The 20,777-nt window shown below is 51.9% G+C and overlaps 1 protein-coding gene across 1 annotated transcript in view; it reads right to left on the bottom strand.

Moving 5' to 3' along the window:
* CHIT1 (chitinase 1) overlaps window positions 1-7,331 on the bottom strand; it is a 34,752-nt gene extending 27,421 nt beyond the window's left edge. The window contains exon 1 of the mRNA XM_045456415.1: window positions 7,045-7,331. Within this exon, the coding sequence (XP_045312371.1) occupies window positions 7,045-7,055 (11 nt within the window). The 5' untranslated portion in view covers window positions 7,056-7,331. The remainder of the gene's footprint in view (window positions 1-7,044) is intronic.
* Between the last annotated feature and the right edge of the window lie 13,446 nt (window positions 7,332-20,777).

The raw sequence follows: 20,777 nt of genomic DNA, 5'->3' as shown, positions 1-20,777 counted from the left end.
AGTCTCCATCATATTGGAGGTGAGGTTTTCATGAATTGGGGGGGAGAGAAGACACACCCATTCAGTCCGTAACATCTGGATAAATACATAGGTGTGGAATTACAGGATCATTGAGTAGATGTGTGTTTAACTTTATAAGAACCTCCAAGCAGCTTTGCAAAGTAGTTGTACCATTTGACACATCCAAAAGCAAAGTGTGAGAGTTCCAGTTATGCCAAATACTTGCCAACATGTGTTGTTGCTGGTTTCAGAAATTTTAAATATTCTGGTGGGCGTGTAGTGACAGCTCACTGTGGTTTTTATTTTTTCCTGCTGACTAATGATGTTGAGCACTCTTTCCTGTGTTTACTGTCCATTTGTATGTCTTCTTATGTAAAGTGTCTGTTTGAGTCTGTCATCCATATTTTTCTTAAGTTGTTTGGTTTTGTTACTGTGTTATGCGAGTTTTTTAAATATATTCTGGACAGAAGTGCATGTTCAGATACATGTATTGTGACTGTCTTCTACCAATCTTTGGTTTTGTCTATTTCTTTTCTCAGTTGAGTCTTTTGATGAACAGCAGTCTTTAATTTTGAGTGAATCATATTCTAAGACTTCATAAAAGAAGTATTTCTTTTATGGTTAGCTTTTTTTTTTTTTTTTTAATTCTGTGTAGGACATCACTTGACCATATGTGTGTGGGTCTATTTCAGAACTCTGTTCTGCTCCGCTGGATGACTTCTTTTGACCTGTCTTCAAATTCACATGTTCCCATACCTATTGACGTCTCCTTTGCTAGATGAAAAATTTAACTTTGCTATTTCCCAGTTTTTGTCAAAGTGAATTGTTATCTAAAACCCCAGTTCATAATGATGAAATCTTTATTATACAGTATATAATTGTAAGAATTATCTTTATCTCATTTTTTATGGACTTTTGCATCACGTGAATCACAATTATTTAGTTTGTGTAGTTTTATTTGGTTCTACTGATTTAATTGTTCTTTGCCTTTTGTTTTAGAACTTCATTTTTTGAGTTCTTCATTTTGATTCACTTCTTAGTTGGCAGGGATATTTCCTAATGTAGTATTTTTCAGAAAGGTTTTATGGAAGAGCCCTCCCACTACGCCCTCGCCCCCAGAGGAACCCACTAACATCTGTAGCAATTAACAATTTATTGCCTTTCAGCTCTAAACCCACCCTTCATATGAGCCTGGAACAGTTCTCCCTTGCCAGTTGGTACATGTTAAACCTTGTCGGTAGAGGGCGCTAGAGGAACAAGGTAGTGGGGAGAGGAAATTTCTGTTCAGGGTTCCAGGACCCCAGGGGGGAGCCCTGGGGGCGTTCATACCCAGCAAGTTTCGGCATCACTCCTTGCTGGCATCTTCGTGGCCAGTTCTGTGGGTGCCCCACCTGTTTTCCAAGATTCTGCTGCACCTTCACAAGGGTGACTCCCAAAGGAGCGGTGACTGGGCCAGTTTCCGGTAAAGTGCAGGACTCAGTGCTCTCCCAGGAGCAGCTTCCCAAAGGTTTCTGAGTGAGCCCTAGGTGGCTTTGCCATGAGTTCATCAGCATCCCCCAAAAGCAACTTCCTGGGGAAATTACTTGGGCACCCAACAGAAGGCTTCCAGCTAAGAGCCCCAACCTGCCATTCTCTGCTCATCAATCTTGGCTCTCTGAGTGTGGACCAGCTTTGTCCAGAAACAACCCAGACAATTTCTCCGCCACCCAGGGAGCTGTAACCATGCTTTCTCCAACAAGAGCTGAACCCCAGCCTTGGGTGCTCCCTCCCCTTCCAAGTGTGTTTCTTCTTTGTGTGTTCTCCGTCAGTCCTAGGAGATTCTTTAATCTTCCCTTCTATTCCCCCTGTGTAGTTAATTCCCTGAAAATAGTTGATATTTCTTCTATCAAACCTTCCCTGTTCAAATTACTGTATGATTCCTTTCTCATAGAGCAGAGGCTAGGGAAAACTGTGGGTCATTTTTTGCCTTCTCTACTCTGAATAGAAAGAACCAATGGAATCCTAATGCTATTAACATCTCTGAATGTTGCACTGGTTTCTAGAATCTTCACAGAGCAGGAATCCTGCAGAATTATGGCTTGCTGGAAAGGTGCTATGTAGGGCGAGGTCATTGTACACACCATAACAAGGCAGTCAAACCGGCTGGAGAAAGTGCTGTCAGTGTTCCACAAAAACTGTCCTTCCTGACGTCTGCTCCTGGGTCACTGAGCCTATTGTTCTCTTATAATCTGTTGGTTGGAATCATAGTCCTGTTTCCCTCTTTGAGGTCCTTCACACCTGCCCTTAGCCATCCTCCCTGCCATTGCCCTACCCAGGCCCTGATCACCTAGCCTAGGCTGGTGGCTTCCTCTGGGGATGTGATGTCCCATCACCCCATTCGTTCACCTCCTGGGAAGCTTCCCCACCAGCTTCACCCATTGTTTCTCCCTGTTCTTTCCTCTCCAATGATCTGTGCTGGTCTTAAAGACATTTTCCTAAATCTGCTTTGCCATGTAACTGATCATCCCTACCAACCTGAGCTGCCTTGATGAAACCCCGTTCAGATCAGCCCAGGAAATGCACTTATTTGTGTGGAAATGGCGCCCTCTGTTGGTAAATGTATATAATGACTGAAATTTTTTCATCAGCTGCTGGATGATCTTCGTTGACTGCCCAAAGCAGAGAGAACCAGTGATAGATAGCCAAGAAAAATTCAGCCACCACTCTCCGCTCATCCCATTGCTTTAGCAGGTGAAATTCAATCCACTGACCAACCCACCGGGTTTCTATCCCTTACTATGACACTAGAAGGTTTCTGATGCTCTGGTCTCCTGGGTAACAATGTCTAACATTTTTTTTGAACACTTGCTGTACATCAGGTATGGGACTAACTTCTTTATCTATATCATATCATTGTATCTTCAGAGCAGTTTTATGAGGTAAACACTTGGGTCAGGTTCCCTAAAAGCAGATTTCAGCACATGTGGTCTACTGAGGAAGAACTTTCAGGAGAAAGAAAAAGAAGCAGGATAGGGCAGGGGATGGAGCTAAGTGAGGCTGTGGTCTCAGCTGTGGACCAGCATCAGCCTGATCCTGCAGGGGAGCTCCAGAGCAGGGATTGTACCAGAGATAATCCTACCTTAAGGTAAGGGGGCTGGCCTTTCCTGCCCCTGAGTCAGCCAGTCACTGGCTGCAGGCCCCCAGGCAAGGCAGCTTCCATTCAGCCAAGGGAACTCTCTGGAAAGGAAGACCTGTGAACTGTTAGCACCAGTCTTCACACAACTGCGGGTCAACTAGCCCAGGAAAGAGGATCTGGCTGGGCACAAAGTGTCAGCAACAGTGTTTTTATTTCTACTATGCAAATGTGGAATCGTAATCTTTCACATCGGTAAGTGCTTTGCAGAATTTAGCGTGTTTTCATCAATTCAATTTCATCTCATTCAATGCTGCAGTAACCTTGAGAGGTAGTGATTATAATGCCCCTGATAGGAACCAGGGAAGTGACAAGGTAGGAGAGTTCCTCCAGATCACCCAGCCAGATAACTGTCTTCTCTGTTTGTGAATAGCATCTTCTCAGATATAGAGCCAGCCGTTGTGGCTCCTACTTCAGATTCTCCTTGGTGATGTGAAGGTTCTAGTGGTCCAACAGTAGGATCGTAAAGCCCTTTTAACTCAGACTAAGTTCTAATGAAGCTGCCAACCACCCCTTCTGAGATTGGGTAAGAGAAAACATACTTCCTTCCCCAAACGGGGCCATGCCTTGCCTACGTGAGATTGTTCTGGGCTCACAAAACTCCTACAACACTCCTCAATGGAAAGAGCATTGCTCACCTGTTTCAGCAGGCTTCCTTAGCAAAGTTTCCTTAGAGGCGTGCCAAGTGGCCACAGTCTGTCAGAGGAGACTGGGGTGGGGTTGGGGGGCTACCTGAATGCAGCCTTCACCTACCCCAAGAGGTTGGCCGTGTAGCAAGTCCAATGGGAGAAAGATGGAGTTTCCTGGATCTTAGGGGGAATATTGCCCCTGAGAGGGTCGTGGACTTTGGCCTCAAGGTGCCTCTGGATCCATCAAAGACCCCTGGGCTGCCTCAAATAAATGAGCGTGAAGAGTTGCATTAGATAAGCTTCCCCCTCCACCTCCTCCCATGCCATCATGGTTCCAAGGAATGCTTCACACCCAAGACCTTATAGCAGTACAGCTGGAACACACATGGGGGCCCCAGAAACATCATATTGTGGTAGAAGAATGTGGGTTTAAGATCTCATTGACTCAGGTCCAAACTCCCACTTCATCACTTACTAGGTATCTCAGTCAGGGTGAGGTACAAATGAAGGTAACGGAAAACCTGCACCAACGTGGCCTTAACAAGGTGGTTTATGTTTCTCCCGCGTAAAAGCCTAGAGGTAGTCTTCTTCCAGATCACTGTTCTGCTGTTCTTAGTGGGTGGCCCTTGTCCTCACGGTTCAAGGTGGCACCTAGCTGCCAAACAGCAAAATAGAAGTAGGAACCAAGAGGAAGGGGCAGAGGGCACAAAACAAACTGTGCTTTAAGGAAGGTTCCCAGAAACTGCCGCAAGACTTTTACTTCTCACTGGTCAGAACTCAGTCACATGACCACGCCTAACCACACAGGAGGCTGGGAAATGTAGTCTCCTTTCTAGGCAGCTCTAACTGCCTAGACAAGTAGTAGACAATTGTTGGGGAACTGCTAATAGCTTCTACCACGGTAGGTGTGTGACCTTGGACAAGTCTCACGACCTCTCTGGGCACGGAGATAATGCTATCTTACCTTATACGAGCTGTTGTTAGTAACTGAAACCTCACGTGCAAACCATCCAGCCCAGAGCCCGGAGCATGCTGCGCACAACCTCCCTTTTTTCTCCTCTCTGATTCCAGGGTTCTGGAATGTGCGGTTTCTGGAATTCCTCTCCAATGTGGCCAGGGCTCCTGTAGCCAGTTTCTGAGCGTTATCCCCAACCTGACTCCCAGGGTCAGCCCGAAAATTTCCCAGGGCTTCTGCGGTTGGGCCTCAGAGTACTAGAATAAGCCAATAGTGACTGGCCTCATCGCCACGCCTACCCCCCTGGAATCTGTGAAAAGAGATTCTCCCCACCCACCTTTCTTAATCAGCTAGCGATTTTGCGCAAGAGAACACTGGTCGCAGCTCCTTCACTGGAGCCTCAGATTCGTGATCTGGTGCTGGTGGCTGAAACCCGGGAGAGTCAGGATTATTCAAGGAAAGATCTCAGAGGTGCAAAAGCCTGTACAAAGTCTGGGGCAGCTCCCCTGACGAGGTCTCCCTGTGCACAAGCAGGGACCCGCTCCCCACACGCATCAGACTCTTCTATCAAAAGACTCCCAGAGGCTGAGAGCGTGACCCTTAACCAGATGCTCCCCTGACCCCCAAGTTTAGAGCGTAACCCAAAGCAAGTGACCATAAGTAAAAGCATTTCTTCCAGCCTCCTCTCGCTTCTTTGAAATGCACTCAAGGCGTACATTTTGCTGGTTTCCTTCAGAATATATTTCCCTAAATTTTTTCCGGTTAAATTAACTCTCCAGCAAGATATACCATGTTTTTCCTTCAGATTCATCTGGCCTTGGCCCAGTGTACATATTTCTTGGAGTCGCTGCATTATCCCCTTCCCTTCCTGCACAGCCTCATGCCATACAACCATGGCATCTTGGTCTTTGAACAGCACGGGTTTTGCATTGCACCGGTCCGCCTCTATACACATTTCTTTTGACAAATACACTCTAGAGCTGTAAATGTAGCTTCTCCTCCTTATGACTCGCGTAATAATATTTTCTTTTCTCTAGCTTTCTTGTAAGAATCCGGTATGTAACACATATAGGATACAGAATAATGGCTAGTCGAGTGTTTATGTTCTCGGCAAGACTTTTGGCCAACAGTAGGCTCTTAGTAATTAAGTTTTGGGGAGTCAAACGTTACCCTCGAATTTTTGACTGTGTGGAGGGTTGGCGCCTAATCGTCCCCCCCATGCTGTCCAGTCAACTGTGTTATCCTCGCTGCCAGATTTGGAAACTGAGATTCTGAGAGGTTACACAGATTGCCCAAGGTAACACAGAGAGTAACAGGTTGAACTGGGATTCAGATCCCAGTCTATCTGGTTCCAAATCCTGGTCCTGTAATTATGCTACAGTAAACAGGGGTAACCCACAGCCCATACTGGAACTTGTTGCTAAGGGATCTTGGCCACACAGCAGAATGGGTAAGTAGGGTGTGCCGTGAAGGAAGTCCTCTCGGGCGGAGGTGAGGAGATCGAGCTTGGGGGACTGTGGGGTGATCGACCCCAGTGGTTACCACCAAATCAACCTAGCAAGAAGTCCGGAGGCTGGAGAGGTGCTATGACTGATAACATGGGATCAGCTTGGGGCTCACCCATACCCTCTTCATATCACCCTGGCCTCAAGGGCAGAGAGCCAGGACCAGGTAGAAGTGAGAGCACCCTGGATCCCTAAGCAGAAACTCTGAAAAGGAAAAGCTTCTTTGGGAGCTGCAGTCAGTCATGAGGAATTTATTTCAGCCTGAAATCCGGGGGTGTCCAGGAGAAGGGACACCAAGGTGGTCCCGGCCCAAGAAAAGCAGAAAGAACATGGGACGCTGTCTCAACCTGTAGGTTCTCTAGAAGACAGAAGAGGGGCCCCTCGCTAGAAAGACTAGTAAGTGCCCCTTGTAATCCCGGAGAGGCTGGGTGTCGAGGAGAGGATGATACAGGAGACTCCTGACATGGAGGGAACGATCCAGGCCTGGCTCCCCGCCGGAGACACCATCCTGGCCTCAGCCTCAGGAGTTCCCCAACCTTCACCTTTGGGGCCATTTCACCTTCGCGTGTAAATTCAGTGTGGCTCCCTGCCTGAGGATGCGATCTCTTGGTAGGTCCATCTGGCCTGCTTTTCCCATGATTGAGAGCTCCCCCCTTGGGAGGGCCACGGCAGGCTCCTTCTCCTGGACCCCAGGTTCCTACCACAGGACCCTCTACCTTCTAGGCACTTATTCCACAGCGATGGGTGCCCGCCTTGTCCCACTGCCCCTGTCTGACCACGTACCTGTTGAACATCAGTAATTCCTTTGGCCTAGATGCTCACGAGTGGGCCGAGGATGTAGAAATGGCTCCTCAGCCTCCTTCAAAGAAGCTTTCCGTGTCACACAGCCACCTCAGGCGTGTTCACACTACTGAGTACGAGGAGCTGCTGTTCAGGCAGGTCACGTGGAGCCCGATGGTGTCAGCGGTGTGGCGTTGGCCACTGTGCAGCCAGGGAGAACATGGCAAGGGGGAGGCCTTGGCCAATGGAGACGAGAAGACACTGCAGACTCACCAGCAGGGGGAGCCGGGCCTCCGTGTTGGTCTACGCCGCCCGGCTGGGAGCTGGGCACGTCTCCACAGGTGTTGCTCCTGGAAGGCGTGTCAGGCCAGGAAAACGCACCCGGTCCCAGGGGCCTAAAATAGCTGACGGTGTTTATTTAAAGCCAGTCACCCTATCTCACCGGCTGACTCCCCTGGGTGTGTGCGACAAGCTGAATGCGGGGGCAGTGGCTCCGTGTGGCCCTGGGTTTGTCCTGAGTGGAGGGAAGGGACTTCTCCCGTCAGCCCATGTCCTGGGTTCCAAGCAGTGGCCAGGCAGCCTCTTTCCTGGGCTTGGAGAGGGGGTCCCCGGTGCTGGGCAAGGGTCTGGAACACCTTGCCTCTGTGTTCAGTCCAGAAAGGAGTCACTCTGTAGGTCCTACGATGGGAAGGACCCACTCGGGTGGCCTCTAGAGAAAGCCCCTGGAGGCAGCCCGGCGGGTGACCCCTGTGGCACACACACACACACACACACCCCTTCGCTCCCGCTCCCCAGTCAGTGTAAATGGGCCCAGGATGGAAGAAGTCTCCCTTCCTTCTCTTGCCAGAGGAAAGGGACTAAAGGTTGCAAAAGAGCTCTCAGGTTCTTGGACAAGAAGGCAAAACAAAACAAAACAAAACAAAACAAAATAATACAAAACACAAAACGAAAAGCTCAGCGAGATCACGGTCTTGCCCCGAGGCCAGAAATTGCTCAAGTCAAATCAGCCAGCCTGGGCTCTGTCAGCGGTGAGCCCTGGGAATGGACCCGGCCTGTGTGGGCCCCTCTGACGGGGACAGGTTCAGAAGCATGGCCTGGGCCCCAGGGCTCTGGCCTGAGGGGGAAATGCTGTCCGCTCCACAGGAAATGCAGGAGAGAACAGCTTGCAGGATGCCATTCTACCAAAGACGAGTCAGACTGTTTCGAGAAAGGCCTGAGGCCCCACGGGGGCAGAGAAGGCGAACTCGGCCTGCCAAGTAGACAAAGTGTTCAGGGCCTTTCCACCGCCCAGTCAGCGGCCGGCTCTCTTCTTGCTTTCCCGACTCCTCAGAGTGCCCCCTTTTAAACACTTCCTGAAAAGCCACTGTGTGACCATCCTTCCCAAGTTGGGGACACAAAGAGCTTACAGAACAGGGCTGGCGCTGGACAATCACCACAGAGTGACAGGCCCTGAGGAAGCCCCTTGATGGGAAAGGTACCAGGGAGGGCCAGCTACAAGGACACCTGAAGGAAGCAGAGAAATTGTCGAGGCCGGTGACAGGAACGAGGCCCAACTGCGATTCCTGTCCTGGAGGGACTTAGGACCAGTGGGTCAGGCAGGCACATCTGGTGGCGCTGGCGACCAGGCACACCTACCTTTATTCTGTGAGGTAGATCGGAAAGTGGAGCTCAGATAAGTTAACTAACTTACCTCAGGACACACAGCAAGGAGCTCTGACTGTAGGTCCCAAGCCTTGACTGGTTCTTTCGATAGCTTCTGCCCCTGCCACCACCCCAACCGCCAGAGGCAGAACCTGCGTGGGAACAAAAGGGCCTGACTTAGCTTGACAGGCCTAGAACTCGTTTTCGTTTGATTTTTCAGGCACCAGAGTCGGTTAACTTCTGGGGGGCCTGGCTTACAACAGCAAACACACAGGAGGTGGAGAGGCCAATCATATGCCCTCCCTGGAGAGGTCATTGCCCAAGAACGCAGGCTTCCGAGGCTGGGACTTGGATGATGCTACTGGGCGTGACCTCGGCCACGTGACTTCTCCTTGTGGGACCCGGCTTCCCGACCTCTCAGTTGGGGCCCCAACTCAGTTGAGGCTGTGCGGAGGATTAGACTTGAGCTGTGTTAGGTGACTGACGCCTTGCCCGGCGTGCGGATGGGACTCCGTAAATGGTAACTGTTTTGTTATCATAGTGATGTGGATTTTAGAAATGTCAAATTCAGGGGCCTCATTCATGTAACTATGGCGCAGCGAGGGTGTAGGATGACGAGACCTCATAAATGGATGGCTGTTATAGCCCAGGGGCGGCAAAGACCAACTTCACAAAGAGGCCGAGGCGGGAGGCTTCCCACAGACGCTGGAAACAGGTCCTCGCGCGCCTCTGCCCTCCCGGGTCCTCCCTCAAATCCCGCTGGTCCCCCTTTCCAGCTTGAGTGCACAGAGCTTTTCCAAGGGTCCACTCTGGGCACTCCGGGTATGGGAGCTGGGCAACGCAGAGCGGTCTGCTCCCCGACACTCCCCGGAGTGCTTCTTGCCTGGAGAGTGCTCCTTCCCGGAGTGCTCCTTCCCGGAAGATCTGAGGGCCCCTGAGGAGTCTGGAGATTTGGGGTAGCTGGGTAGGAAAGAGGCTGTGGGTAGTTTGGTTGAGCACGAAAAGAAAAAGGTCTTTTCTTGTCCTCTGATGGCCCCCTACCCGAGGGTGGGGTGATCCCTACCCGAGGGTGATCCCTACCCCACATTCTGTATACAAACCCCTGAGGGAGACAGGCAGTCCCCAAACAGGTCTTCCTGGGGAGCACTGATTCAGACACACCCTCTAAGAAAGCACACTCAGGCTGGGTCTCCATCCTGCTGCGGTTAGGAGCCCTGGGGGGGCCGTGGAAGCATGCATCAGCCTGGAGCACACGGGCCAGTCACGTGCAGTTTACAAAATCCCCACAATGCTACCACCTTAATCCCTGCTCACAGCAGGCCTGTGGGGGAAGCAGAGCAGATGCTTGGTTTGGGGTTTTGTTTGTTTGTTCGTTTGTGTTGGGCATTTCAGAAACTTTTATTAGTAGTCCCTAAACCTCAAGAATCAGGGGGTTTTTGGAAAAGTGCTCAATGCGTAGTGATTCGGCTCTTGAGCATTTCGTTAAAATCCTGCCACGTTCTAGATTGTATTCAACCATCTCAATTTGCTAAGGCTGGGAGTTTTACTGCCTTCTTCGTTTTCTCAGGTGCGGGGAAGGGGAGTTCGTACCATGGTATAGACCTTTCAGCCTGAAGATTTGCCCCACACCAGCCTCGACACAGAGGCCACCACCGTCGTTCAACCCGAAGTCAGTGCGGATGTAGGAATTGGGATTCAAGCTTAGAGTCAAAGTGGATGATCTTATGCAGATATCGTAGCCTCACACGCTTGAACAAATATCTCTCACCGCGCTGCGGCGGGCCTCCCACGATGCTGGTGACGCAGACAGGCAGCAAAGACATGTGGCGAAAGGCACAGGATCTAGAGCCAGACTGCCTGGCCCAAATCCTGGGGAAGATAGTGCCATGGGCCAGTTACCCAACCTCTTTGTGTCTCAGCTGCATCATCTGTAAAATGGGAGAGCAGATTTTTTTTTTTTTTTTTTTTTTGATTAAAAATGTTTTATGGGGACGCCAGGGTGGCTCACTCGGTTGAGTGTTGGACTTCGGCTCAGGTCACGATCTCGTGGCTTGTGAGTTTGAGCCCCGCATCAGGCTCACCGCTGTCAGCGCGGAGCTCACTTCTGATCCTCTGTCCCCCTCTCTCTCCGTCCCTCCCCTGCTTGTGCTCTCTCTCAAAAATAAATAAGAATAAATTTTATCGAGGTGCAATTGACATCCAATGTATTAGTTTCAGGTGTACAACGTAATGATTTTGATATTTGTCTATATCCCAAAATGATCACCACGATAAGAGTAGTTAACATCGTCACCGTATGTAGTTGCAATAAAATTATTGTTCTTAGAAGGAAGGCTCTTAAATCCACTCTCCTAGCGGCTTTCAAATATACAATGCAGTAGCATTAACTGCAGCCAGCCCCATACTGTACATCACATCCCCATAACTTATCTCTTTTATAACTGGAAGTACCTTTTGGCTCCCTTCACCCATTTTGCCCACTCCCCCCGGCCCCCTTCCTCCCCTCTGGCGACCACCAGTCTGTTCTCTGTATTTACAGGCTTGGTGTTTTGTTGTTGTTCCACGTATAAGGGAGATCACACGGTAGCAGGTGTTTTATTCCCATTTTCCAGGTGAGGAGACTGAGGCCCAAGAGGGAAAGAACTATATCTCTCCACCGGAAGTCATGTGGAGAGCAGGACTCTGCTGTCTCCCAAGGTGAGGGAGTCTCCCAAGGTCCCTGCAGCTCCTGATGAATTGGGTGGCTCAGGAGGGCGGCCTGGCTGACACTGGGCTCCACTTGGCTGCCTGGTGAGACATGCCAAGTCCTGGTGCTCCAGAGGAGAGGTGGGTACCCAGTGCCCGCCCCCCCGATCCAGGCCCTGACCTCTGGGACAGGGCTCAGCCTCACAAAGAACTGCCAAGAACGTGGGCTCCCCCTCAGCCTGGAGCAGAAGGGGTTAGTCAGCCCTTGGGGGGCGGGAGGCTTCACTCTGCGAATCCCTGTGAGTCTGGGTTTTCTCTGTTTTGCTGTCCCCCTGCTTTTTGCTTTTTTTTCCCCAGAGTTGACAAGAGAGGGAGAAACTGATGTAAATTTCTGAGCTGGGGATGTGGAAGGGGAACTAGGCTGGACTCCGTGGCACCTCAGCATCGATTCTGCCCTATTTTAGCAGGTCTGCTCTAGCTGGGGCTTTGAAGATCGCCATGGTTAAAACCCACGGTTGGTTGCCCCATCTCTCTGTCTCTAGCTGTCTGTCTGTCTGTCTCTGTCCCTGTTTCCTGTGCCTTCTTTGTCTTTCTCTCCATATATACACATATGTGGGTATACATGTATATATTTATATACATATACTTGTATATACTGTATCTACATATACACGTGTGTATCTCTAGATATGCATATACATATACATATATATTGTCTTTCTCTGCCTCTGTTTCCTCTCTCCTCATTAATCTAATGTAAAGGTCATAGAGCTTCCCATGGATGGGACGAGGGTCATCGTATCCACTCACTACCTCTGACCAGGATGGTCCCTGAACCACTGGAGGGGGGGTTAGGTTTTCAAACCCACTTCTCCTTTTCACCTTTGTCACGGGGGAGTCTCACACAGTCTCCATATCTCCCCCTTTGGCCAAACTCACATCCTTTACTCGGCAGTTCAGACACTGGCCTTGGTGTCCTAGGGGGAACATGGTAAGACAGGTCAGATCCTGGCCCTGCCCTCTGGGTGATGAAGGGTGGTGCTTGATGGGGCTGAGCCTTGCCAGCGGAGGGGAGGAAGCAGCAGAGGCAGCTCGGGGACTGTGGCAAGACGCTGCCATGGCCCTGCGTGAGACTCGAGCCAAGCACCGTGTCGGAGTCTATTTATAGGCACCACACTCGGAGATACACATGCACGGGAGAGTACTGTTTGTTTCCTGGAAACACGTACTGGTTCTCATGGTCTTACCAGATATGGCGAGCAGCGTCATCCCGAAGCAGGGAAAACCACGTCCTCCTGCCCTGGGCATCCACCGCCCCCCCCCCCCCCCCCCTAACGCCCAACCATGGAGAGCCATCTTTGGAAAACAGATCTGACCGAATCTCTGCCCCTGGGAACCCTGCGGTGGTTTCCCCTGGTTCTCAGGAGGAGCTCTTTCTTGGGCAGGCCTGAGGCCCGGCAAAGTGCCACGGCTCCACTCCAGCCTCCCGGGCCTCTCTACACTCTTCCCAAACCAAAGCACCTTTCGTGCCCTTCTCTGGGTGTGCCAGACCACTTTCTACCTCTGTGCCTTGGCACACACAGGGCCCTCAGCCAGGAATGCTTTTCCATCCCCGATTCTTCTGGTCCCCTCTTCTCCCCCTACTCCAGCCCCGGCCTCACACCTTCCCCTCTGAGATGTCTTACCCCCTGTATGGCAGCCCGGTCCTCTGAGGGCTTAGGACTCTGCATCACGCATCTCTTATAATCCTAGTTATTTCCACTCCTATCTGTCTCCTCCTCCAAACCACGCATTCTCCAAGGTCAAGCACTGTCTCTTACTCATCTTTGCATCCCCGACATCGAGTCCGCTGCCCGACGCAGGGTAGAGGTGCAGCAGAGAGTTGCAGGGGGACGAATGGATAAGACGGTCACAGCGGAGCTGCTAAGGGCTCAGAGTTTGCTTTCGGGGGAAGATGGGGCTTAAAGACCAGCAACAGCACTTGAGGGTTTTCAAGGTACTGAGCCTCTCTGTCGGTTTCCTGATCTGTAAAGTGCATATAACAATCAAACCTCACTTAGACGATCATTGCAAAATCTGAATGATTGGCACAGAAGGATTTCACGTAGCACCTGGTATGTGTGAACGTAGAATTTTTCTTACAGCCCTCGTTTTGTCGGTCAGCAAATCCAGTAGGCCCTTCCCTTAAAATATCCAGCCACTTCTTATCTTCCGATTGCCAACAGCCCATTCCAAGCTAGCATCATTTCTCATGGACATGACGGCCTCCTCCTTGGTCTTGCTTCCACTCTTGTCCCACATCATCTGTTTTCAACACAGCTGCCAGAGGAGATCCCTTAAATATGTAAGTCACATCTGGTCACTCATTCCTCTGCCAAAATTCTCCTTGGGTCTTCCTACCTCACTGGGAGTAAAAACCCAAGTCCTTGATAGGGCCTGTGGGGCCCTCTGTGATTAGTCAATGCGATCTCTGATTCCATCTCCTTGCCTTCCCTCTTTTGCTGCTCGCTCCGGTCACACCGGCCAACGTGCTGTAACTCAACCCTGCCACACACAGCTCGGCCCCAGTGCCTTCGAACTTGTCATTTCGTCCACCTGGAATTCTACTCCTGCGACTCCCTTGCTTACTTGGAGCCTTCACTCAAGTCACCTTCCCCGTGCAGCCCTGGTTGGGGTAGGGTGGGGGGAGGGGAGGGGGGACATTGTCACCCCATTCCCTTGAACCTCTCAATCATATACTTGCTACCAACACCTCCTAACTCCCTTCTCTCTTTGTCAGCCTTTATCATGACCAGAAATCTAGATTTCATGTATCATCTTGTTCAGGGTCTGTCTCCCTCAATGGAATGTAAGCTCGAAGAGAGCAGGGACTCTGCCTGTTTTGCTCTCTGCTGTGTGCTTAGCCCCTAGAACGGGACCTGGCACAAAGTCAGTATTCAGAAAGTGCTCTCTGGAATAAACAGATCATCCCAGGAAGTTTTGTTAGAGGGGAAGTTTCCCCCTCTGTTGCCAGAGCTCGGGGCCCCCAGACTGCCCCCGGTGAGGGCTGGTGTTGCTATAAAATACTGGGACAGCGGCATCTGGGCTGGGCCGGGGCCCCTCCTCACTGCCCCTGGGCAGCAGAACTGACTCAGGAGGCAGAACCCCGAACGAGGCTTCTGTCCTCAAACTGGATTTTCCCCTTCTTCCAGCCCAACCCATCTGCATCTCGTAGAGTCTCTGGCCGGGAACTCCAAACTCATCCTTTTCCCTGGAGAGGCTGGGCATTGGGCCTGGGCCCCAGGAAGAGGAAATGGCATGTGAAGATCCCCCACAGCTCGAAACCTGGGGGGCACTGCCATAGCCACCCCTGTCCAGTTTTCCTGGGGTTCCCACAGGGCCTTCGTAGGGGAAAAAACCAGTGCCATCTTTCTTAGTTAGACTCGGTTTCCTAAGAAAGCACCACACTCATGGCTTCACATGTCTGGGCCCAACCCCAACCCCAGGCCTGCTAAATGAGAGTCCCGGGGGTGACACTCCCCCCAGCCCCCCACTCCCGCATCTGCCTTCTATAGCTCCCCCTGGAGGTTCAAACGAGCCACGAAGGTGACCTCCTGGAGCCCAGACGGTGACCTTCTCACATTCCAGCCACCCTATCTCGCATCTCACCCCCTCCCCTGCTTCATTTTCCTCCTCAGCACTTCTCACAATGCAATCTGATACAGTATGTGTGTATTCCCTTACTTATCCTGTGTAGTATCTGACCTTCCCCTGCCCACCCCCACCCCTCACGCTAGGAATGGCTGTTTTGTCTGTTTTCGTCACTGTTGTATCTCCGGTGCCTACCACAATGCCCAACACACAGTAAGTGCTTTAGCAAATAGTTGTTGAACAAAGCCCTCCTTGATGAGATCTCGTGGTGAAGGAGGGGGAGCGCAGGGAGGGAGACAGCGATCCTTTGAAGATCAGTAAGATTGTCCCTGCCCTCCCGGGATTCTCCGAGGCCCCAGGCAGAGCAAGACCCAACAATCTCACATGAGCTCGGGTTGAGTCAGCCTCCACCTGCTACCTGAATATTGAGCCACCTTGCACAGAGTAGGGATGATGGAGCCGGGGACGAGCTGCACGCTTTTCGCCTCCCAAGACTCTCTCCCTTTTGCCTTTACCACTCCCACCCCTCCTTAGGCCCTCTTCCGGCCAGCAGACCTCCCTGGGCTGCTGTCCCCCTTCCCCTGGCTCTAAGGAGCACCAGCGGCCAGCGCTCGACGGTCGGCGGCCAGCGGGGCTGCAGTATCGTCGCTGGGCCCCTCCCAGGATCCTTCCTGCCTCCCTGAATACACTTCGGGTTTGCCAACAGCACAGACCCTATCTTATTCGCCTTCGTTGGCCAGAACCTACAACCCAGAAGGTTCCCAGTAAGTCATGAGTCTGTGGCTCTGGGGGAAAAAAAAAAAGCCCATGGAACACAGTCATGTCCGGGGCTTTGTGTATGCTAGGGCCCAGCGGGCACCCACCAGAGGGGTTTCCTCCACCGACAGCAGCTCTGTCTATCATACAGGGGGTTAACTGTGAAGCAAGGGAGTCACAGCGACCTGCCTTGATGTTGGGGCTAAGGCACCTGCCTATTTCCTCTGATCACTACCTCTGGCAATAATGGCCAACATTTATTGAGTGTTGACCGTGGGCTAAGTGCTGTTCTAAGCATTCCATAAGGATTATCTCATTTAATTCTCATACCATTTTGGGGCAGCGACTATTATTATACACATCACACGCCAGTCAGGGCCTGAGCCATGGTGGGGATGGAGGGTATGAAGTGGTTGGTGGGGTTGGGGGAAGCCCCAGCATGGATGCCGAGGGGGCAAAGAAAGAGATGGGGGGGGAGGAGGGGACTCCACCAGCAGGGAAACCCCCGGTTCACACGAAGTCCCATGAGTTTTTCCGAGCAGAGAGACCTAACTCCATGTCTCTCATGCCTCCGATCCTGATACCACAGGGTCTCTGGAGCATCCTTTGAGATTGCCCAGGCTCTACAAGCTCAACCTTCAAACATGGAACCTGGGAAGCAAGGATCTAGGCTTGTGAATATTCACATGGTACACTGGCCATTCTTGGTCCGTTCAACCACTCGCTTCTCGCTTGAATTAGAAGCAAAATAATAATGCAATCTCCCTTCCCTGTCCCTGTTCCCCACAGCCTCCCGCAGAGGTCTCCCCTAGAGGGCAGGGCCAGGTCAATTTCACTCTGGGAGACCTCTCCATCCTCCCTGCGGTGCCAACCCCAAGACTAGGAACCTCTCTCGGGCCTCTGGCCTTTGCTCTGCTCCCAGACCTCTGCCTCTGTCCTGAGACCACTCTCTCCACGCTCCCAGCTGTGAGTGACACATCAGATACAGGGGCACCGGGTGCTCCTGGCTACAAAAGAAGGTGGGAAGGTGAGGGATTGTGACAGGGTGTGAGAAAATCAGAGAGCGGGAGAAATCGGAGATGGCAGCAAGGCCATGCCCTCCCTCCCAGCCTGGAGGCCGGGTCATTAGACAGGGTCTGTAAATAACATCTGAGTGGCCTGTGGTGCGATGTCTGAACCATGACGTTCTACTCCCCAAATAGACCTTGACTGTGTGCTCCAGGCATTCCGTGGGCCCTGGGGGGAGGCACTGGAACCTGTTCCTCCCCCTCAGGGTACTTTAGAGGGCTTGGGGGCCTGGGGACCCCCAGCTCATGGGTTTATGGCAGGGTTCTGCCGAAGGTATGCTAAGAGCGACCTCTGCAACATGCCTGTGTCCCTGGAGCCCTCAAAGTCCTGTTTTCAACAGTTCGTAAGAGTGACAAATACAGTTGTGTTTTCCCCCTGAAAGGGACCGGATCCAGATGCCCAGGGGTCACTACAGTGGTCCCAAAGGAAGTCCCTGTGTAAGCCCTACAGATATTCATTCGCTCCTGCCCCTGGGTTCTGGGCCTCCCAGGAAGGCTCTGAGAGAGTTCAGTGGGCAGACCCCGAGTGCTCGCTGCTGGGGGTGGCTGAGAAGAGGCAGGGTGGAGGAAGACACGGCCAGGGCCACGTACAAGTGCAGCCGAATGTTCTGTTCCCATTACAGTATCTCCCCCACCATCCTCCACACCTCCTGCCTTCCTGCCCTTCTCGCTCCAATAATCCCTCCTCCTCCCTCTGCAGGGCAGAATCTGCCATCTGCCGCCTCCCCCGATGCCCAGGGCCCTGCCAGGGTAATCTAAACGACTTGGGTAACCAAGATAAGAGTCTTGCTGCAATTAAACATTGACAGGCCTGAGCGTGGTGCTCGGTTGCAGAGAAACTCCCGGGTCAGTCCACAGGGAGGCAGAGAGACCACAGCAGCTGGGCCATTAAAAATGGATGGAAACCAGCCCCTTGCAAAGGGGCTGTGTCTCTTAAAGTGGCAGTTCTCCAGTTGGCCGAGACGGAGGGACCAGGAAGACCCAGAGAGGCCAGCAGGACCCAGATCCAAGGCTCGCTGCTCCTTCCCTTCCCGTTCTATTAGTTGGGTGGAAAGAGCATTGGCTCTGGCATCAGGCATCCTTGTTTGGGTCTTAGTTTGACCCCATAGCATGGCTTTCAGCACCCTGAATCTTACTTTGTTCATCTGTAAAATGGGCCTACTTCTTATCTAAAGGTCTTTATAAGGATGGACTGCAGTGGCATATATGAGTTATCTGGCACAGTGTTTGGCCAACAGAGATGATTACTGAAGGTGAGCCCCCTCTCTCCTTTCTCCGGGAAGGGGCTGACTTTCTCCCCAGGCTGAAGTGTCCTCAGGGAGCCACTCTCGGAGTGGGTGGGACCTTCCAGAGACCCTGGTCTCATTACAGGTGTGCTTGTCTATCTCCCCCACCGAACAGGAAGAACCTTGAAAAACAGCTATCTCGACCACTGCTGATTTCCCAGTAATGTCTGGCATAGACTAGTTGCTTGAAGAATGTTAAATTGAATGAAACTGAAAACAATTGAAAGGAAAAAAAAAAAAGCCTTTAAAAGGACTCAAATCAGGCCAACAAACTGAAGGTTTGTTGACAAAATGTCCAAAGGCGGAAGGAACGGACATCCTATGGCACAGGGAAGGTCATCACAGGCTGCCCAAGTTCACGGATGGTCCGACACCCCTACTTCATAATGGAGGGGACTGAGGCCCCGCGAGTCAGCCGCGGAGCCCAACATTTCACTGGGCCCCCGACTCCTGGCTCCGGGCTGGAGAGCTGGGGCTGGGACCAGGAGGCACTCAGCCCTCGCCTGTGAATAGGGCAGGACTCTCTTCCCTGCCCCAGTGCCTGGAGGGGTGATATGACTGACCTCACAGAGTCACACAGAGTCAGCTGAGCGTGATCCTGGAGCCAGGTAGCTCTCTCTGGATGTCCAGGCCAGCACTGTGCCCTCTGCACCCCCTCCCGGGGCACCCAGAGTTTCCTGTTTGCAGGATAAAAAGGTCCTCAGCTCGTTTTCAGTCTTGGTTCTAGAAATTGCACCCGGTACTTCTGAACTCTGGGAGGTCAGGCGTTGTTAGGAGGGAGTCTTTGAAGAAGGTAGAGGATGAGCCCTTTCCCTACACGCTGCCCCAGATCACCCACTGAATCAATCTGTTATTAAGTCGCCCTGTCACTGTGGGACCTTGAACTCTACCTCCATGGAGCCACCTGGTAGCAGTGGGATGACCCAGGGGCCAAGCCGGATGGGCCCCTCCTCAGCCCTGAGTGGCCTGCCAGAGCAGGGGTTAGGAGTGGGAGATCCAGGCCCAGCCAGCCTTTCTGAGGAGTCCAGCCTATTCTGTGGGATCATCGTGAAGATTAAATCACATATCATGAAGGTTAAATGCGAAAGTTCTGGCTGGTAAACACTATCAGTATAAAACATATTTGGCTGGTAAGGGACTGAATGAGTCAGGTCAGAGACACTTGGCCGGGCAGGTTTCTCACACTGAAGAAATTCTCAGACCTTCCACCTTCCAGGCCCCCAGAGTAGCTGTTATCACCCCCTTGTTGGTGGTGGACCCTCCTGCGGCCTTCACCGTCCACAGGGGACGAGCCTTCTCCTCTTGCTAGACCTGGAGTTCAGAGGCCAGAAGAAATACCTGTATACATGCTGGCCTGATTTCAGTGGCATCAGAATCAGGGAGAGGGCCTCATTTCATAATAGCAGAGAAATAGATTAGAAGGCCTCTTGAGTGAGGTCCTATAATGACACTATTTATTTTTTCAACGTTTATTTATTTTTGGGACAGAGAGAGACAGAGCATGAACGGGGGAGGGGCAAAGAGAGAGGGAGACACAGAATCGGAAACAGGCTCCAGGCTCTGAGCCATCAGCCCAGAGCCTGACGCGGGGCTCGAACTCACAGACCGCGAGATCGTGACCTGGCTGAAGTCAGACGCTTAACCGACTGCGCCACCCAAGCGCCCCAATGACACTATTTATTGAGCCCGAAGTGTTGTTGAGACCCGTGGCCTCATTAGTCACAAACAATCGTGTGTGATATGTGTAATTCCCGCCTTACAGATGAGGAAACGGAGGCACAGAGACTATTAGGGAACTTGTTCAAGCTAAGATTTGAACCCAGGCAGTTTGACTCAGCAGCCCAAAGCCCTGACTCCTCCTTACACGATGCTATCTCCATTTGACTACTCTGGGGAGCCCGCTGCCTGAGGGGGAGCTCTTGTTACAAAGATCAGGCCCGAGGAAACTTCTCTGGACCTTTGGAGGGAGATTCAAATCTCTCTCCCATCCAGTTCCAGGTCTGCTTGATAAGCTAGGCATAGAGATATGTTGTGTCTTCTAGAACCTTCTGCTCCCCGGGGCGGTTAGGGTGTTTATTGAAATAGGGCTTCCCGCCTCAAGGGCTCATCTGCCCCAGCAGCACGGGCAGCGCATTGATACAGCAGTGACAGCTTTCAGACAGGGAGCCACCGGGTGCTGGCCCTTCGCCACACCTCCGAGAGAAGAGACCAGCTGGGCAGGACAGCCACTGAGAGCTGAAAACCTGAGACCCTTGTCCTTCTCTAAAAGGAGAGATTTCCGCAGCCCCTCTCCTGAGGGCCCGGCTCTGCTTGGTTTTCTGGGCCCCTCGGGCAGGCAGCTGCCCTCTCGAAAGCCCCGTGAATCCCAGATTCGCTCGATTCATGACGAAGATGCGCAAAACCCTTCTATAGCCAGAGCGGGATTTGTCCATCAAGTCCTAAGCGGTAGAAATAAAGTTTTGCCCCAAGGAGCTGTCTGGCTGTGTGTCCTCTCCAAACTGCACACTTTGATTCTCTACACTTATTGTTGCCCTGTGCTGCGGGGCAACAAAGAGGCACTGGCCGGCCGTGGATCAACAAGGAACAAGCTTTTATTCTCATGACGCTAGGAGCGGGCAGGAACAGTTAAGGCAGGCGCACAAACCACGGAAAACACTTGAGGATACGTGCC

This window comes from Leopardus geoffroyi, chromosome C3, assembly GCF_018350155.1.
Source record: "Leopardus geoffroyi isolate Oge1 chromosome C3, O.geoffroyi_Oge1_pat1.0, whole genome shotgun sequence".
Classification (NCBI taxonomy): Eukaryota; Metazoa; Chordata; class Mammalia; order Carnivora; family Felidae; genus Leopardus; species Leopardus geoffroyi.
The sequence above is the reverse complement of the archived record's forward strand: the minus strand, read 5'-3'. Positions and strand labels throughout refer to the sequence as shown.